At 44.9% G+C, this 20,161-nt stretch overlaps 2 protein-coding genes across 2 annotated transcripts; one reads left to right on the top strand and one right to left on the bottom strand.

Moving 5' to 3' along the window:
* The first annotated feature begins 641 nt into the window (after positions 1-641).
* On the top strand, positions 642-1,394 carry LOC112937907 (NDR1/HIN1-like protein 6). The gene has a single exon (XM_026023079.2). It carries the CDS (start codon positions 642-644, stop codon positions 1,392-1,394), a length of 753 nt encoding a protein of 250 aa, XP_025878864.1.
* Positions 1,395-17,219: 15,825 nt separating this feature from the next.
* LOC9267555 (uncharacterized) lies at positions 17,220-18,512 on the bottom strand. Its single transcript, XM_015768804.3, has one exon. It carries the CDS (start codon positions 18,392-18,394, stop codon positions 17,588-17,590), a length of 807 nt encoding a protein of 268 aa, XP_015624290.1. The 5' UTR covers positions 18,395-18,512; the 3' UTR covers positions 17,220-17,587.
* Between the last annotated feature and the right edge of the window lie 1,649 nt (positions 18,513-20,161).

Below are 20,161 nucleotides of genomic sequence, written 5' to 3'. Positions count from 1 at the left end.
TAGTTTTACATATTTCATAAATTTTTAAATAATACGAATAGTCAAATATGTACTTTAAAAATTAATGGTATCAAATATTTAAAAACGGAGGGAATAGGAAATAAAGGATGCCTGGCTAAAATCTGTGCATGAGCATGCACGATGATCCAGTGCTCATACCTTAACTTTTTTTTATCAGTTAGGTGCAAGTATGAAACAACTCATATTGCAGATTCATGAAAACCATCCCAGTACAATCGCAGAAGCAATATTATCCTAGAACATGATAACTGTTACTATCCTAATGAAATCCATAATTCAGTCAGCCGATTCAAATATTAATGGATCACTCGAGGATGCCTGCCTGCCTCGCACGACAGCAATTATAACAATCATATATCAGTTGGTTTGGAAGTGCCGAACCGAACGTGTCTGCGATACAAAATCAACTCTCATGGTTTTGTGAGTCTCATGAGTTGTCTCTGATTGAGATAAGAAACCAAAGCGTACTACACACTACACACCCTGCTTCCCGATTCGGCTTCGATCATAGCGCGCGTGCGCACTTAACCACTTCCTACATACATCTAAGCACCGATCGAGACATGCATGCAATGCACGTACGTCGCGGCGTGTCGCGCCGAGTTACTAGCTAGCAAGCCATGGCGTTCCACGACCACGTGACGTTCCAAGACGACGAGATCGACCTCGAGGCCGGACACACGCCGCCGCCGCCGCCGCCGCCGGCGGATCACGAAACCAAATTACCGAAGCGGCAGCAGCAGCAGAGGAAGAAGAAGAAGAAGCGCGGCTGCTGCTGCCGGCTCGCCTGCGCCGCGCTCGTCCTGGTGGCCGCCGTCGCCGCCGCCGCCGGGGCGCTGTACCTGGCGCTGGACCCGAGGCTGCCCCGGTACGCGATCGAGTCGCTCACGGTGCAGGCCTTCGACATGGACTACGACGGCCACGGCGGCGAGTATGGCTACGGCGACCCGCAGCTGACGGCGCGGGCCAGCTTCGACGCCGCGGTGCGGTTCGAGAACCCCAACCGCGCCATCGACATCTCGTACGAGGAAGGGTCCAGCCTCGCCGTGTTCTACGGCGGCCACCGGCTGTCGGAGGGCGCGCTGCCGGCGTTCTACCAGGGCCACGGCGACGCCGGGGTGGTGCACGTCGCGATGGGCGACGCGACGCTGGAGGGCGCGGGCGCCGTGGCTGAGGCCATGCAGCAGGTTGTCGGCGGCGGCGGCGAGCTGCCGCTCGTGTTCCGCGGCGAGGTGCCGGTGCGGGTGAAGGTTGGGCCGATCACGACGGGGAAGCTGACGCCGACCATCCGGTGCGACCTGGTGCTCGACAGGCTCAGCACCGAGGGGGAGATCAGGGTCAAGAACATGAGCTGCAAGATTAAGCTCTGGTGATCAATATTTAAGAGTTAGGATGAATAGATAATAACTAATTAGTTGATCCAAACGTTATATATGTAGTATATAGTTTATTTATTCAACAATTATGTGATATACAATCTGTGTTTTTGTCATAATTACAATCTATGTTTTTGTCATAATTAAATTTCTTAAAAATTTTATCGATGTATATGTGTTTACACCAAAATTTGACATCTAAGATTGAAATAGGAAAAATTGTCAAGATTTGGGAACTCTGCCGGTTTCCTCCAGGAGGACCGGTCTGACCACCATGTATGGGCCGGTCAGACCGCCGTCAGAGGGCCGTTCAGATCGGCGGCATGTGGCCGGTTTGACCGGTAGAGTCCGAGTCAGACTCCGTTTTCGTCAGGTCTCGGGATTCCTTACTCGGGAGGCTATGTTTCGGATTCTTTTTGGTTTCTACCCCGAGTTAGACGTGGAGGAGGGGCCTATAGAGGGTAAGACCAACCTCTATTTAAGGGGACAAGGCTGGTTCAAACAATGTATCACACTGCAATCAATCAATCGAATCGCTTTTTTCAATATTGCTTTCTACTTTTCAGTTAGCTCTACTTTAATTCGTCCATCTTTGTCGATTTGCGCCGTAAATCGTCTGCCTTTGTTGCGAGAGTGCGAAATCCTTTATAGGTTTGTCCCGTAAACCTCCGTTTTGCCTACAAGACGAGTACTTGTCCACTGTTCTATCTAAATCAGCTCCGCTAGCCAGTTTAATCTATCAAAACTCATCTTGGTCTAGCTTTTGCTAGATTAGGGTTGTTGGCGATTCTACATATCACTGCAAGACGTTTAGATGTTGCGATCGTACCAACAATATGTTCATGTATGGTTATCCGCAATGTTTTACAAATGCGAATGTGAACCAAAATCCTCTTCCGAGCAGTTTTATAAAATTTCAAAAATAGTTTTAAAACCCTTCTTGTATTCAAATGTAATCTAATTCCAATAGCGTATACTCCCTCCGTTCATAACTACTTTACGTTAAAGAAAAGAATTGGTTAAACTTTGAAAATATTGACTATCAATGACTTATCAAATGCTTAATTTAAAAATAAATATAACAGTTTAAGTGGATTTGCCTTGAAAATATATCATAATATCATAAAAACTTGTTTTAATATAAAATTGACGTTAACATCTCAAAATTTAACCAAATCTTATTTTAAATACTAAATATTTCTGACCAGATGGAGTAACTATTTTATCAATCAGGAAATCACGGTTCAAAAGTCATGGTGATTTATTAGCATATAAATGAGGTAAATACGTGCTTCCCATCTCATAGCCCAGTTCTTTATAGATAGACGATAGATGAAATCAAAATCATGATAATTTTTCGTGTGTATTAACTATTAGAAAGTTGAAGGGTTGATTTCAAAAGATTTTACTAAGAGAAGATAGTTTAGTAGTGTTCTTTTGTAATTAAAGTCATATTGTTCAGGAGCTTCGGAAGGCTGTATGTGATAATCCATAATTCGCAAGTTGAAAAGAACTTTTAGAGTATTGCTTAGGATTTAGACGCTGAGGACATGGTTTTGTGAACAAAGGACCGGCAGTAGTTGCAAGAAGGCACAAGAGCTTTTAGTATATATTCTACTTTTGGACCGTAAATTTCCCTTTCTAAAATATCAGACTGTAAGCGTGAGAGCCTTAAATCTATGAAATCTAAAACCTCACCGTTTTTTTTTAAAAAAATAAAATTCCCACGATCATTTGCTTGAAATTTAAAACCTCGATGTTAAATCAGTACGAGTCTTAGTGCTTCCAACATATGATCCTACCAAATTTGAATGCAAAATACGGCTTATACAAAGAGGGGAAAAAAGACAAATACCATTAGAGAGTAAGGTGAACCGTGTAAAATGAGCTGAAAAATTGTTCAGGCGTTAAGCGCTTTGAGTTTTCATGAAATAGTTTTGGGGAGTGAAAATGAAATTTTTTTAATTGTTCTTTGAGACTCAAATGAGACACCTCAATGACAAAAAAAAATGGTGACTCATTAGAGCATGACTAATTAAGTATTAAATATAAAAAACTTGAAAATAAGATTAATATAATTTTTAAAATTAAACAAGTTTCTTGTACTTATATTTTTAAAAAGCAACACACTGTTCAGTAGAACAGGAATGAAGTTCCTAATGCACGATCTCTTTCCTAATTTTGGATTATAAGTATGCTGCTTTCCTAATCGGGAGAATCTCTTTAATCAGCGCTAATGACACTGCTTGTTTGTTTTTAAGCAGCTTTTCCCCGGACATGGGCATGGGCGCTCCTAGCTAACACTACTGTAGAAATGATTTTTCTGGATGACACCCTCTTTTGATTGTAGACGGTAACTGGTCGCGTTTGCAAAAATCAACATGCACTACATACGGATTCTTAAGAGGCCCGTATGCAAAAATCGATTCTCGTAGACAAACCTCTTAAATGACCGCATACAAAAATAAACCTATTTTTATAAGCGGACCTCTTAAAGAGCATACGGGTCTCTTAAGGAATCAGCCTAAAGTCTAATTTACCCCTTCTTTTCCCTATCAACACTTCAAAATTTTTCACTTATTACCCTCTCTCGATTCTCTCTCACCTCCTCTCCTCATTATTTCATCCTCATCCTGAGTTCCTCTCTCTCTCATGCACTGGCTGGCGGCTAACTCGGGCTTCCTCATGTGCTCGGCAGCTGGCTCGACAACTTCGGGGTGCAAATGGGAGCTAGTGTATTAATTTTTAGGGATTTTTATTTTTTTCGGATTTTTATTTTTGTGTGCGGACGACATAAACACCCACATGCAAAAAACTGATTTTCGTGTGCTGTTGCTCCACCCGCATGAAAAATTAGTGATTTTCGCAGACACTTTCGGACATACAGGTAACTCAACCGCACGCAAAAATTGGATCTAACCGTTTGTAAAAATGCATTTTTACTAGTGTAGAGTAATGGCTTGGCTGATTTTAGGCCCAATATTATACTTAATATTTATATTCTTTTGTTTTACATTCATCAACATAAAGTTCTATATAAAAATGTGTATGAAAAAGTTTATATGTCAACATGTTTGTCTGTAAGTTTATTTGTATAAAGTTTCTATACGAATAGTCTATATGTATAAAGTTTTTATACGAAAAGTTTATATATAAAAAGTTTCTATATGAAGAATTTATATGTATATAGTTTTTAATTATGTATTAGAAATGGAAATTGTTTATTCATATACAAATATTACCGAGTAAATTTTTTCTAGTTTCGTGAACGATGATTTTTGTCATGTAAAATATTTCCAAGAAGAAATTCCAATCTAACTGCATGAGATGCTAATTTATAAACGCTAATTCTGTTCTAATCATACTACCATATATGGTATTAGAGTATCGCATGTGAGCTAACCAAAAAATACTAGAGCTCCCGTCAGATGGTCTAAACAGTCAAAGAATAAACCAAATTTAAATTTTTAAATTTAATTTTGAGATTGATTTTGAGATATTTTTAACTTAGTTTTTTTTCAGCATTGACTTTTAAATTATCGAGGACACATATATAAAAGTTTTATCTATAAATTTATTTTTTATTTTCTAGTAAGGGAAAAAGCCATACGATGGGCCTCGGCGGAGCGCATGCTGACTGGGCGTACGTGCCGGAATGTTCGGGGTGTGGACGTCGACGATGGCTCGGGCTGTGGGATCACGATCGATCGCGTATTAGGAGTGCATATTTACGAAACAAAACGACGGAGTAGAAGATGAAGTTTGGACAGCATTAAAGCCGAGCGAGAGACGCATACATGGCTTATTCCGTTGTGCTGTGTACTCACACCATCAAAAACAAAAAAAAAAAAACTGGGTTTCCGTGTCCAACGTTTAACCATCCATCTTATTTAAAAAATTTATAAAAAGAATTAAAAAGACAAGTCACGCATAATATATTAATCATGTTTTATTATCTAACAACAATGAAAATACTAATTATAAAAAATTTCATATATAACGGATAGTTTAACGTTGGACACGGAAATCTATGGTTTGTCTTTTTTGGAACCATCCAAAAAAAGACAAACCTTGGGTTCCGTATCCAACGTTTGACTGTCTGTCTTATTTGAAAAAAATATGAAAAAAATTAAATAGACAAGTCACGCATAGAGTATTAATCATGTTTTATCATCTAACAGCAATGAAAATACTAATTATAAAAAAAATTCATATAAGACAGATAGTAAAACGTTGGACACAAAAACCTAGGTTTTGTCTTTTTTTAGGACAGAGGGAGTAGAAAGGTTAGCCCAAATTAATAGCGCGGCCAACAGAGAGCAGGTTCAACCAAGCAGCAGGACGAAAATATTTTGAAATTAAACTGTTTTTCGATTGATTGTGCAAAAATATGCCGGATAGCGAACGATTTGCGGAAATAAACCATCGGTATCGCTCTTCGCTTCTAGAAAGTGCGATAGCGTGGCGAAATCGTTATCCGAAAGAGCGATACCGAAATTGAGCTGACGCTCTCGCGCAAACGCAAACGAGACGCGAGACCGCAGCGGTATCGCTTTTCCCACGCGCGAGAGCGCCACGTGGAGAAATCAATGCGACTACCTCGGGCGGAGCCAGCGCTCTCGCACTTTTGTTGCGTGAGACCGATGTCGGTATCGTAATATGAAATCGCGAGACCGGTTATGACGCGACGGGGGAGACGTGGGCACGCGGCATCGCGCTTTGCGCGCGCGAGACCGGTGACGTGGCATGCGTGAGAGAGAGAAAGCCTGGTGGGCCCGTGGCGTCGCGCTTTGGGAGCACGAGACCGGTCGTGGTATCGCTTTAGGCGTGCACGAGAGCGAGAAGCGCAGTGGGCCAGCGCTGTCGCGCTCTGGGGGAGCGAGACCGCGCGCTGATTAATTTATAGATAATTTTGTACTAACTGATAATTACAAATATTTTGTATTTAAGTAAAGTTACGGTCCGTTAGATATAAACCCGTTAGATAATTTATAGTTAAAGTTGTAATATATTAAATGTACTCATCTAAATTTGCAATATTAGTATTGTTTCAGAGGTCATATCTAAGTAGGTACAAACATTCTGTAGCAAAGAACATGATGCGGCTAAATGAGTGTCGTTGTCTTAGATAAAGAATAGAAAGAGCTAATCAAAATGATTTTTAACTTATCTTCCGTCAATGTTTCATAACTTGGATGTTTGACCGGATGTCGGAAGGGTTTTTTAAACACGGATGAAAAAACTAATTTCATAACTCGCCTAGAAACCGCGAGACGAATCTTTTGAGCCTAATTAACCCATCATTAGCACATGTGGGTAACTGTAGCACTTATGGCTAATCATGGACTAATTAGACTCAAAAGATTCTTCTCGCGATTTTCTTCCTAACTGTACAATTAGTTTTTTCATTTATCTATATTTAATGTTTCATATATGTGTCCAAAGATTCGATGTGATGTTTTTGGGAAAAAATTTTAGGGGAACTAAATGGAGCCTAACTGGAGCAGTCATCCGGCTGCAGTGCCGCGCGCTAGCTAGTCCGCTGCTATACCGCTGGTTTTGGTTTTGTGCTGGTGCATTGTCCGACCGTCCGCAGGGCCCCGTGCGTGGACCACGCGATAGCATCTCATCGAGAGAGACGCGTCGTCCAACACGTACAGCACATGTCACATCCACCTTCAATAGAGTGCCTAACTGCCCACCCATACGAGACGAGCTGGAGTAAAGTGTAGGAGTATACGAGTATACGTTCAGGGCAGGGGAAATACTCGACGCCTGCAAGCTGCCGGAACCGGTTGAGGACGCGACCCAACGCGCATAACCCGATCGAGGCAGGGGGCTCACCATTATGTGGGTCACTTACACGTAGGACTCACCGTTATATATCCACACGTTAATGGTACGTTATGACATGTATAATAGAGACCACTATTACCAGTTGTCTCGAGATGTCACATAGGTTATGAAAACAAAAATCACACAACCCTATAGGCTACCATAAAGTGGGTTTTTCTTTCGGGCCCTAGGATTTTACATGTTAGCCCTTATTAATTTTACTATTTTCAGATTTTTATACTTTAGACTCCATAATAATAGAAAAGAATTGCATAATACCCTATACTTTTGGTGGGTCCATTGTCAGCCTATCTCACCCATCCCTCTTCCCATGGAATATCCCACCGAACCAAGAACCACCGTCGGCGACGGAATCTCTTTCAACGCCAGCGCCGGTCCTCTCCCCTCCCCGGCTGTGCCGCCTCTCCCTTCTCTCTTCCTGCAAACCGGATCGCCGTCGGCCAATGAGATCCTAGGCGAAGGGCTCCCGACAGCCGCGACCGGATTCCAGGCAGCGGATCGAGGCAACTTCCTCCCAGGCCTCCACCTCCTCTCCTTCTTCAGTTGGCACAGTCGGCACGAATCGAAGTAGCTCCCTCCCCAGTCGTCATCGTCATACTGGATCTGGACGTACGGCTTCCTCCACGGCCGACGCCTCCTCTCCTTCGGCCGCCAACGCGCGTCCCTCCCTGCCGCCATGACGGGCTCCCTCCTGGCCTCTCTTTCCTCCCCGCAGCCGCGACGGGCTCCTCCCGCAGAGGGCGACAAGATCGGCAGCGGCAAACTCCGTGTGGTGGCACTTGATCTCGAGCTCTCTCCCATCTCCATTGATGAGATCGAGGCACCGCCGCCTCTCCTTCGGTCACCGCAGTCGGCACGTATTGAGGCTCCCTCCCCGACCACCGCAACGGGATCCTAGGCAGTGTATCCGGCCTCAGTGGGGAGCAGACGACGACCTCGGTGGCGGCGGCGGGTTACGGTTACGACGGGATTTGGCAGCAGAGGAGGGGTCCGGTGGCAGCGATAGGATAAGATGGCAGCGGCGATGACCTCAGTGGCGGCAGCGGGATGCGGTGGCTGTTGGAAATTTGGTCATAATTCGGCATATTTTAATCCAAAATATTAAGACAATAAACATGACATACACAATGAGAAGCGATCTAGTGATAAGGCTAAACATAAACATGAGCATGCTTAAGGTAAAATAAGCATAGATATTGTTGACATTCACATAGGATTGAAATCCTATGGATAACATTGTGAACATGTAAATAACAAGGAGAAAATCAAATAAAGTTAGAATCTTGTACCCAGAGAATGGTGCAGAAGATGTTGAGGTATTCGTATTGCCTCCATTGATGTTGTCTCCTCCGTTCTCTCCAGCAGAAGCCATGGTGAAGCAGAAGTAGAGGAAGATGCAACGTTGTCGTCGAAGAACGAAGAACAGGAGCAGTCGCGCTTGAAACGCTACCCAAACTTGATCGCACGCCTACCCGTGCAAGTTCTCAAGCGGACAGAGTTCCGGAGGCACCTGCTCATCCCGTACACATGTGTGCGCAGGTGAACAGAACCGGGGAAGGATTCTGCAGCTCAGGAACAGAGGAGGAGGAATTCGAAGTGCAAGAGTCGGGAAGAACTTCTTCGCATCCTTCTGGTCGCTGCGGAGTATATATATGCGAGCGCGAGAGTAACGTTCGGAGTAATCAGCCGCAGTGTTTAATTTTGTAACCGACACGCTCGTTAATACGGAATCAATTCACGGTATTTAATTCCGTAACCGACGGAATCAATTCACGACGTTTAATTCTGTAACCGACGCGTTCATTGATACGAAATCAATTCTCCGTGTTTATTACTGTCCGTTACAAAACGAGAGAGCGCAGCAGCAGCAACTGTCTGCCTCGCCCCGCCTGGTTGTCCGCGCACCATCTCAACCGGTCAACAGAGACTCTCCACTAGCTTTGTATTTAAGTTGAGACCTCAGCACTTAGATTTCCAAGGAGGTATTATGTCACACCCTGAAGTTTTTTTCCCAAGCCTAAATTGAATTTTTAATTGGCCTCAAGAAAATATCGGTGTAAAAGCAAGAGAGAAACCCTAAATAAATTAATGCAAATAATAATCGGAATTGGCATGTGAAATTTTTCTTGAGTTCTACATGTAGAAATGTGCTAACAAGATTTTTAGTGGAATTTTCAGAGCTCTAGAAATAATTTTAACCAATTAAAATCGAGCACAAGCAATATTTAATCCCAGGAAATTCATTTCCTTCTTTTTCTTTTTCTTTTCCCTCCTTTTTCTTTTTCGAATGGGCCGCCGGCCCATTCTCTCCCTCTCCCCTCCCCGCTGGGCCGGCCGAAGGCCACGGCCCAGCTGAGCCGGCCGCCTCCCTCCTCCCTTCAGGTCGCCGACAGGTGGGGCCCACCTGTTGGGCCCGTCTCCCACCTCCGGCCGTCGCCGCCGTATCCCGCAGCCGCCGTCCCCCTCGCTCTCGCGCCTCTCGGGCCACGTTGCCCACGTCACCACCTTCCTCCGCAATCCCCGCACCCACTCCCTCTCTTTCCCGCCCGCGTCCGCGCTCGAGACGCCCGGGATTCGAAAATTCGAATCCCGCCTCTCTCTCCTCCCCACCTCTCCGCACTTCGCCGGCGAAATCGCGGCCATCCCGGCCACGATCGACCCCCGCGGGTCTATATAAAGCGTCCCCGCCTCCTCCTCTCTCTTTTTCGTTTTGCAACCACCCGCTCCCGTGCCCTCCACCACCCTAGCGCCGTCGCCCTCCTCTCCGCTGCCGCCGCCATCGCTCCGGCCGCCGCTAGTTGCCGTGCCGAGCCGTGCCATTGACGCCGTCGCGTTCACCGTCGTGCGGACCGTCCCGTCCACTCCTCCTCCGTCGGAATCCACCGCCGGAACCCACTCCGCATCGTGCGCCGGTGAGCACCGCCATGGCTGCCGCCTTCGGCCAGCGTCCTTGCCCTCTTCCATCTCCCTCTCTCTCTCTAACCTCTCTCATCTTGTTCGCTAGGTGATTCCGGAGACCTTCTGTCGTTCGCAATCGCCGCTCACCCGGTCCTCGCCGTCGTCCGCCGTCGCCCCTCCGTGTCGGCCGAACCCTCGGTGAGCACCTCCTCGTCATCCTTCCCCTCCCCTCCTAGCGCCGCCACCCCTTGCCGCTCGGGGTCGCGCCGCCGCCGCTTGCCGTCGGTTGCCGCCGCCACCCCGCGGTAGCGCCGCCGTGCGCCATGGCCGCCGGGTCGGCTTGAACTGCCCGTGCGCGCCGGCCGCGCGCTCCCTGCCGCCGGGTAGATCGGGGCCGTCGGTTCAGCTGCCCGCATGGCTGCCACGTGGCCGCCATGTGTGCGCCACGTCGGCACCACGTCAGCGCCACGTGGTGCGCCGCTCCTTCCCCGGTCCGTGGACCCGGTCCACCGCGGACCCCCACCCGAGTCACTACCATGTGGGTCCCGCATGTCGGCGCCGCTCTCTCTCTTCCTCGGGATTTTAATTATTGCGCAATAAATCAATTAAGGATTTTTCTGTTTATAGTAAAAATCCAGTGAATCTTCTAAAATTCATATCTAATTCATCCGAGCTCCGTTTAAGCCTATTCAAGTCTCAGTAAATCAAGAAAAATGAATAGAATCCATTAAAAATGGTTTTGTTCTCTGTTTCAGTAGTCTTATGGCCTGTTTGTATTGTTGCTTTGTATGTCGCTTAGATTCCGGCTCTCCCGACGCTCCGGTGTACTTTGAAATAGTCGCCGAGGTTCCTCCAGCAGCAGAGCAAGGCAAGTCATGCTTGTCACTTGAACATGTTGATCCTATATTGCAAATGCTCTATCGTTTTCCCTTAAATACTGCATTGTTTTATAATGTTACTATGGGATGTTTACCTACTGTTACAGCCATGCTATTTTTGTACCATGCTCCTTTGTTAGCCTGGGATATAACATGACTAGATATTGGATTAGGGATTGCTTAGCCATGCTTAGTTCAACTAGCACATGATGGGGAAATCACATTAATGCATAGATATCAGATTCTAGTAATGATGTTGGTTAATGCCACCGCTCCGGTGTTGGTTATTTAAAATATATTAAATGGTGGGTTGTGGGTGCATGGTTTTGATGGTCGCGCCCATGGCACTTAAGGACCAGTTCGCGGGATGCCCTGGAAGAACTTAACGTACTTACCACAAGCCAGCGTGGGCAACGGCTGGGCTTGTAGTGTAGCTTTCCTCTAGCTGACGCATCTAGGCAAGGGTGGGCGTGATGGAGTTTGGATGGGCCCTGCGACGGCCTATGCAGCTTCCGGATTCACCTAGGCACGAGAGGGGACTGCCCGCTGCCTTGCGAGGAGTGGGGGTGAAACCTGAGGTGTGGTGTGCTTGGTTAGAGGGGGTTATGCGAAGGGTCCTGTCACGGCCTCTATCCGGTATGTCGTGGTGGCATGTCGGCACACGGAAACGTATCGTGGGGCTGTGTCTTGTGGGTACAGTTGTACACCTCTGATCAGAGTAAAACTATTCGAATAGCCGTGCCCGCGGTTACGGGCGGTCAACCAAATTCACCGTGATTAGTCTCACCCTAGTCTAGTCTAATGGAATTGATTAGTTCAGGTGGATGGTTGGGCCTGTCGCAACGTGGTGTAGCGTTGGACAGTGGATGATTAATATTGATTAATTACTACAACTGTTTTACTGCTTTCAACTGTTTATAAATGCTAGCTTTGTGCAAATGAACCCCTAGCCTCCTTTGGTTATATCCTGCACCATACCCCTATTCCGGTATGACTTGCTGAGTACGGTGGTTGTACTCAGTCTTGCTCTATTTTTCCCCAAACCCCAGAGTTTGAATATGCGTCAGATGGTGGCTTTTCCGAGGAGTAGTCTTCGTCCGTGCCGTCGAGGATGCCTGTGGAGTGGTGTTCCCGCTGCAGTCCAAGTCAAGGCTTAGCTCCAGTTATCTTTTAATTTTCTGTTGCATTTATGTAAGACTTTTATGATGTTTATAAGACGTGGATCTGTATGTCGACTTCGTCGTTTGTGTACCCCGGCCGGTCCTGGACAGGGGTTTTAATGCACATTCTGCTTGGAATTCTATTCGGGAATTTCTGGGCGTGACATATTATTACCTATAGCACTTAATGTGGGCCAATAGAATTTATTAGGATTTAATTGGGCCTAGCCCATTAATCTAACAGTGGCTGCGGTGGAGTGTAGCGACAACCTCGGCGCATGTAAGTCTTAGTTCTCTCCTGAACCACATAGAGCCCCCTTCTCTCTCCAAAAGTCACCCCAAATCACAGTTGCCTATATAGGCTTCTCTGTCACTCTGTGAGATCACTCTAAACCTTCAGCGTGGTATTCGAACCTAGCTAGAACTTAAAACCATAGGTCTGAGACGCTGCCCATCCAAAACTCCCCTAGTTCAGTGGCTCGTATGGCCGGACACTGCCCTGCGCGGACGAACCAACGAACGAACGGACGGCAGTGCAGGTAAGCGGTACGAAAAGAAACATTCAAAGCTGCCTGTGTCCTGTGGCCGTCTCGTGTCGGTGTTGTCGGAGCCGGGTCAGCAGGCGAGGCACCCAGGCTTTCGCCTCCCGTACTACTGGTACACCTGAAGAGAGAACACACACAGAGATTCTCTTCTCTTCTCTGTCCGACGGGGCGGTCAGCACGGTCAAACCCTTTCCCCAAGCACCAGCAAAAATAAGGAGCATAGGAGGACAGGAGCAAAGGAGCCTGGCGTAGCTTACCTGCACAAAAGGTGTATTTAGTTCACGTCGAAATTAAAAGTTTGATTAAAATTAAAATGATGTAACGGAAAAGTTGAAAGTTACGTGTATAAAAAAGTTTTGATGTGATGAAAAAATTAAAAGTTTGAAGAAAAATTTTAGAACTAAACCCGGCCAAATTCATCCTGCACCTGGTGGAGGTAGAGCAAGTATCGGTCTGGTGCTATTTCTTCTATTTCTGTTCCAAGGTTTTATTCCAATTGATAGAGGTACCTTTTTGAGATATATCTATCCATAAACGGAATTATCAAAACTAATACTATCTTCATTTTTTAATAGATAACATGATTAACTTTTAGACACACGTTTGACCATCTGTCTTATTTAAAAAAATTATATAATTATAATTTATTTTATTGTTAGTTATTTTATTACTAAATATACTTTAATCATGATTTATATCTTATGCATTTGAAAAAAAAAATTAAATGGACGAATGATCAAATATATATAAAAAAATCAACGGTGTTATAAAAAAATGGAGAGAGTATTGGAGATTGAACTAGGTTGAAAACTCATCATTATAAATATTCTTGAATTCTGACTAACAAGTACATCTGCTAGTTGGAAGTTATATACCTCCAAGGTACCTCATCTATAGTACTACTTAAAGTTTATAGCGCCCGTTCTACAACACCTCATATCACTCACTTCCACTTAGCCCCACAATTTATACTACTACATCACCCCTCCAATGACTTATCTTCCGTTTCATGACTGGCTATCCCTAAATTTCGAAATCAACTACTTATTCAATAAGTAAAATCATAAAAATACTACTTGGACTAAATTTGTTTTCCATTGCGATACACGGCTTCTTGGCTAGTAACTACAATATATGCTATATATCTCTATATACTTCTGAAAAATAAAAAAAAGCTTCATTATTACTATTTATAAATTTATCTTCTAATTTTGGGATGGAGAGAGTATTAGAGCAAGTTTAATAGTATAGCCAGCTATCGGTTCCAAATCATCTATAATCAATTTTATAGCCAATTCATACCATAGTTACCCATAAACATATACTACACAATTAATATTTGGTCTCACCTATCATACATACATGTATCTTGGAGATTGTGCTGTAACTAGCTACAGATCTGTAGCCTACTGCTCATCTCTCTCTTATTTTATCTCCTCGAAATGTGTTTATATTTGGTTTATTATCTGCTATTGTACATGCTCTTAGTAAAAACTATTTTTAGAAAAACATTAATATGATTTTTTTAACAACTTTTATATAGAAAATTTTTATAAAACATACCATTTAATAGTTCGGAAGCGTGAAAAACGAGATGGTGGAAGTTAACAAAAGAAGAAAGAACGCAACCTAAACGCTTATCTTAGGGGGTGTTTAGATTGAGGGCTATAAAGTTTTGACGTGTCACATTAGATATTATATAGGGTGTCACATGGGATGTTCGGACACTAATAAAAAAACTAACTACAGAATCCATCAGTAAACCGCGAGACGAATTTATTAAGCTTAATTAATCTATCATTAGCACATGTTTACTGTACTACCACATTGTCAAATCATGGAGCAATTAGACTTAAAAGATTCGTCTCGTAAATTAGTTGTAATCTATGTAATTATTTTTTAGACTATATTTAATACTTTGTGCAAGTGTTCAAACGTTTGATATAATAGGGTGTAAAATTTTGGGTGGTATCTAAATAGGGCCTTAGCCAGCACCATGTCACGCTTGATTTCTCCGGACCCGACGGCGGCAGAAGGAACGAAGAGCGAGGAGATTGAAGGTGCAGTGCAGTGCAGGTGTAGCGAGCGGGCGACAGGTGGAACGCCACTCGGGGAACGAGGTGCATGTATGCAGTATGCTGCCCTTCAAGCTTCAGCCGGGATATTGACGAGCCACCACGTTAGTACGCTATAATTCCCGCAGTCTAAAACACCTGTATTTATATATATATATATATATATATATATAAAGAAGACTCAAACATTTATACTATCTTTTATGGGTGTTTAGATTCAGTGGTGTAAGTTTTTAATGTGTCAAATTGAGTATTATATAGGGTGTCGTATTGGATGTTTGGGCACTAATAAAAAAACTAATTATAAAATCCATCAGTAAACAGCGAGGCGAATTTTTTAAACTTAATTAATCCATCATTAGCAAATATTTACTGTAGCACCATATTGTAAAATCATAGAGCAATTAAGCTTACAAGATTCGTCTCGCAAATTAGTCGCAATCTATGCAATTAGTTATTTTTTAGCATATATTTAATACTTCATATGGTGTTCAAACGTTCGATGTGAAAGGGTGTAAAATTTGTGTGTGTGAACTAAACAGACCCTTTTAATAGATGTGGAGTCTACTACAGTAGCCTTCTAATATGGTCGTTTTATTTCTCTTGGTTAGAGACCAACATCGTGACCTCTAATTGCCCAGGGCAAACATTCTTAATTAAAGCTCTTGGGTATATCAAAATTCTAACCGAGAAGCATATTTTTTTATAACCTTAATGAATAACATATTCATCTTTTCACATCTATACTTGTAGTTTATCTTTTTTAAGAACTCATGAACTTTATTTGTAGGTACAAATGAACTTGTAGTTTGTCTGAGAGTAGCCATAAATAAGATCTTAGGGTCTGTTTGGCACAGCTTCTGCTCCAGCTCCATCCCTCCAGCTGGAGCTCAGCCAAACAGTTTCAGCTCCATCAAAACTGGGAGTGGAGTTGGGTGAAGCTCTCTCACAAAATGAATTAGAGTTGTGGAACTGGCTGACAACTCGACTCCAGACCCAACTACAGAAGCTAAATTTAGAAGTTTGGTATCGGAAAGAGCACGTGAGTAGGACTGTAGGAGGGCTCCGAGATGAACATTGGGGCCGGGCCACCGGGGGTAGCTCATTTCTGAATTCCTGGAACGATCCCTTGTTTGTTCGGTCGATGTCAAAGGGTTTATTAACAGTAGCCACGCAATGTCTTGTTCATAGCTTCGCTTCATCGTCTTTTTTGTTTGCAAAAAAAAAAAGGTTGGATTTCACGTACTGCACTTGGGCACTGACCAAAGTATGACCGTAATTTTTCCCCGTTTCGCTGTGAGCAAAAATACTTTCCTTTTACCCTAGAAACAACTGAAGGGTGAGCTGTTACTGTTACCTGGTGAATACAGGTGAACTGTTACTACTGTTACAGCGCCTGTGGTCTAGTACAGGCTACATGTGGAATAGTGCTCCAAATACGAGGCCCAAACAAAATTATCCATGACAAGGAAAACAAAACACTTGTCCCTACAAATGCCATTCTACCCAGTCTACTCTCCATAACCTGCCTCTGATAACGATACCAATGCGGCAATGCCATTGCCATCCACTCCACTTACAATTAATTGGTCACTAAGCGAAACACATCATCTAACAAATGCAACTCAGGCATCAGGTACTCAATCAAGTTGTGTTAGCATCACTGCTTAAACGTAGTACTCCACTAGTAGTACACTGAGAAAACAGAGAGGATGTGTTCGTTCAAAGAAAACAGAGGATGTCCAGTTTTGGCAAGAGGACAAGGCCAAAAGTACTTAACCATAACAGAGACATTGGCTAGGAAATTATACTACAAGCTTAGTCAGCTGCAACAACTGAACCCTGATTCGCCAACACAACTTTCCCAGAGATAACACACTAACGCCCATGATTAACCTGCGAGTCCACTACTAATAGTTGCTTTGCAGAATTACAGATTATACTGAGCTAATCTCTCGGTCAACCTATATGAACAGCAATGCCTACAATCGATCTGGACAAGTTGCCAAATCAGACGATGGCTTGTCACTTGCAAAATCTAAAATTTCTCTTACTATACTACTAGCATTCTTGATAACGATCATAAAAAACTCCAGCTTGGCCCTGATCAAAGGTCACACAACACAGGCACACAGAGACCCACAAACTGACAGAACAATGCTAGCAAGATCAACCCCCTACTGTTCCAGACGCAGGACCAAGATGCAATTATGCAATGTTCTTCTGGAGAATGCACCAAGATGGCTAGGAAAGGTGGCTAGCTGCTAGTGCATATCATTAGCAAGCCAAGGACTACTCCGAGTTAGATTTAGATAAAACCTAGAAAAAAAGGAAGAAGAGAGGCCATGAATGAACAGCAAAGGCAGAGACTTTTGCACAATTCCCATGTCAGAAAAACCAAGAGACCTTATAATCAACAGCACCAAAAGGCAGAAGATGTTCTTATAGCTGGTACTTGTTCCTCCCTCCCATGTACCCTTCCCCAGGACACCATCATCACAATCACTGATCACCAACCAACCATTCCTATACTAGAGCTAAGTACTAAGATTACAACCACTTATGATCACTTGCTTTTGGCCAAGAAAGGAAGCTTAGGAGTAGCAGCAATTGTCACTTGCTCCATTCATACTCCAATTTTTTCCCTCTTTCCCTGAGAGAAAAGGACCCCAAAAGAACTCTGAACTCCCCTGATGAACTCTGAAGATTTCTTGCTACCTTCTGCTGCTGCTGCTGCTGGTTTTGCTTCTAGTGCTAAGGTGGTGGGGTGGTGTGGCTCTAGGTGGCGCTCTCCACGGCCGGACTCCAAATCCCCCAAAGCCGCAGGTTAAGCATCCCCATCACGTCCGCCCACCCGCGCTTCCGCTCCTCCTCCTCCTCCTCCTCCTCCTCCCCCTCCGACGCATTCTCCGCCGCGGCGGCGGATGGGTCTTCGGGGACCTTCTCGTCGTTGTCGTCGTCGCTCTCGAAGGTGGTCGTCGCCTCAGGAGCGGGAGGGGGTGGCGGAGGAAGGGGAGGGAATAGGGAGGATGGGGGAGGGGAGGCGTCATGGACCTTCTCGGCCGGCTGCGGCGGCTGCTGCTGCGCCGGGGTGACCTTGGGGGACATCGGCGACGGCGGCGGAGGTGGCCTGCGCTTGCCCTTGTCGCGGCGCTTGGAGGAGGAGGAGGACGGAGGGGCGGACGACTCGGCGGCGGCGAGGTGGTCCTCGAACGCCTCGATGGCGTCGTGGATGAGCTCGCGGCTCGGGGAGCAGTCCCAGCGCGACCAGAAGCTGGTGTAGCAGTCGAAGCAGCCGCACCCGATGGCCGGCGGGTGCGCGCCGCGGCGGCGGCGCCCCCCGCCTCCGCCGCGTGCGGGCGGGTGCTCCCGCTCCGGGTGGTGCGCAGCGCCGGCACCCTGGAGGCAGCGGGTGACCAGGTACGCGAGCACCTGCTGGTCCTCGGGGCGGAGGGCGGTGGCGAGCGCGAGGATGGCGGCGGGGAGGAGGCGCAGCGCCGCGCGGACGGGGTCGCCGTCGCCGCCGCCGAGTGGGGAGGGGTGGATCTTGCCGCCCTTGCCTGGTTTGGGGCACAGCGACTTCATGGCTAGGGTTTTAGCCCCCCCTGCTCGCTGCTCCAACCGTCGTCCAGGTCTCGGGTGGTTTGAGGGGGAGAAGAAGCGGAGGGGATGGAGAAGGTGGTGGGCTTTGGGAGAAGAGCTTAATAGAGAGAGGCACAGTCCTCACTCTTTTGCTTTTGGCAACTGCACTTTTTGAACCGTTTTTCTTCACTCTCCTCCTCTGCTTTTCCTGGTTTTCTACTCACAGCCTCGTTATATTTGTAGCCAAGGTTTTTATGTGATACAAAGGCTTAAGGCCGAGTTTAGTTTCAATTTTTTTTTTCAAATTTTTAACTTTTCTATCACATCAAAACTTTCCTACACACACAAACTTTCAATTTTTCCGTCATATCGTTCCAATTTCAACCAAACTTTTAATTTTTGCTTGAACTAAACACACCCTAAGTGGTATTGCTGTTATGCTAAATTGTTTTAGCAATAATTCTGGTTGTATCTATGTGAATATTATACTATGTCGCATTGCTTTTTTGTTTTTGTTGTTATTGCTAGTTGTAAATGTATTGGTATTTCAATGTATGAGTTGTCAGGTAGGTGTTTTGTTTGTGTTCACTTTTCCGCCTAATAAGGTTAGAACGGGCGAACGGTTATAGTTGAATGCTACTATTACTACGTGTAGCCAAATGTTTGAGGTTCACATTTATGTTCTATGGGCTTGGTTGCAGCAAATGTTTCTAGTGAAACTAGGCTCACACTGATCAAATGGTACATGCCTATGCATTTTGCTCTTTTTTAAGTTGAATTTATAGTATCTATTGGAGATGTTTACAATGACAACATTTACAAGTTATCGTGCTAATCAAATTCAACTTCACTTTGCTATTAAAAAGAATTATCGATTAGGTTTTTTCAAGTTACTTTCTTGGGTTCAATGTTAGTACGATGTCAATAATTGTAAATCAATTGATGTGCTACAACTTAAACATGTTTTTTTATCATAACCATAACCATCCATAGGCTTGAGCCATACTTTCATTGCATCGAGCTTTTTCTTAAAGAAGATTGTGGTTGTATCGTTGAAATTGGTTGAGTGCAACGTTGTCATTATTAGTCATACTTGTAACTCCATGTTGTTGTACAAGTTATCTTACTAGCTAGAAGTCAAGTGCTTTGCTCATGTTTACCAACCACCTATCTTGGTCGCAGACACTATACTCTCAGAGTTAATGGTTGTGTCTCATGTCTCTACTAATGTAAAAGTCGATGTCCCTCCAAGCAAGGCGTCCAGATGTGACTGCTTTGTAGAGTACTAAGGTAGGCTCGGACAACGAATGATGAGGGCGTGCCACACACCGCCCCCTTTAAAGTTGTCGGTTGATGTGGGCATGCAAAGAGCTTTATGCAACGCCATGACTCTTGGTATGTGGGTGAGCTATACACCGAATTGCTCTACCCTACTGTTTGTGTATGGTGTTGGTCAATGCCAATCTTTTGGACCCACTGATGCTCATATAATGGGATGGAACTTTTTGAGGAGAACCGGGGGGGGGGGGGGGGTGGGGGGCAAAGGGCATGTTTGGGCCTCATCCCGAGCCCCCAAGTCGCCTGCGCCTTGTACTTGGGAGCGGCCAGTATGCTTGGGGCAGCCGTGCGCCCAGGGCACCCAACATACCCACGCACCCACGATCGCTCCCATTGTTGATCGTATATTTTTTTTTTGTTGGTTTGGACGAGCCTCTCGAGATGTCGATAATGGTGTTCGTGATAGACGTCGCTTGGAGGAGATTTTCTGAT

Source organism: Oryza sativa, chromosome 2 (genome assembly GCF_034140825.1).
Source record: "Oryza sativa Japonica Group chromosome 2, ASM3414082v1".
Classification (NCBI taxonomy): Eukaryota; Viridiplantae; Streptophyta; class Magnoliopsida; order Poales; family Poaceae; genus Oryza; species Oryza sativa.
This window is presented reverse-complemented; position numbering and strand designations above follow the sequence as displayed.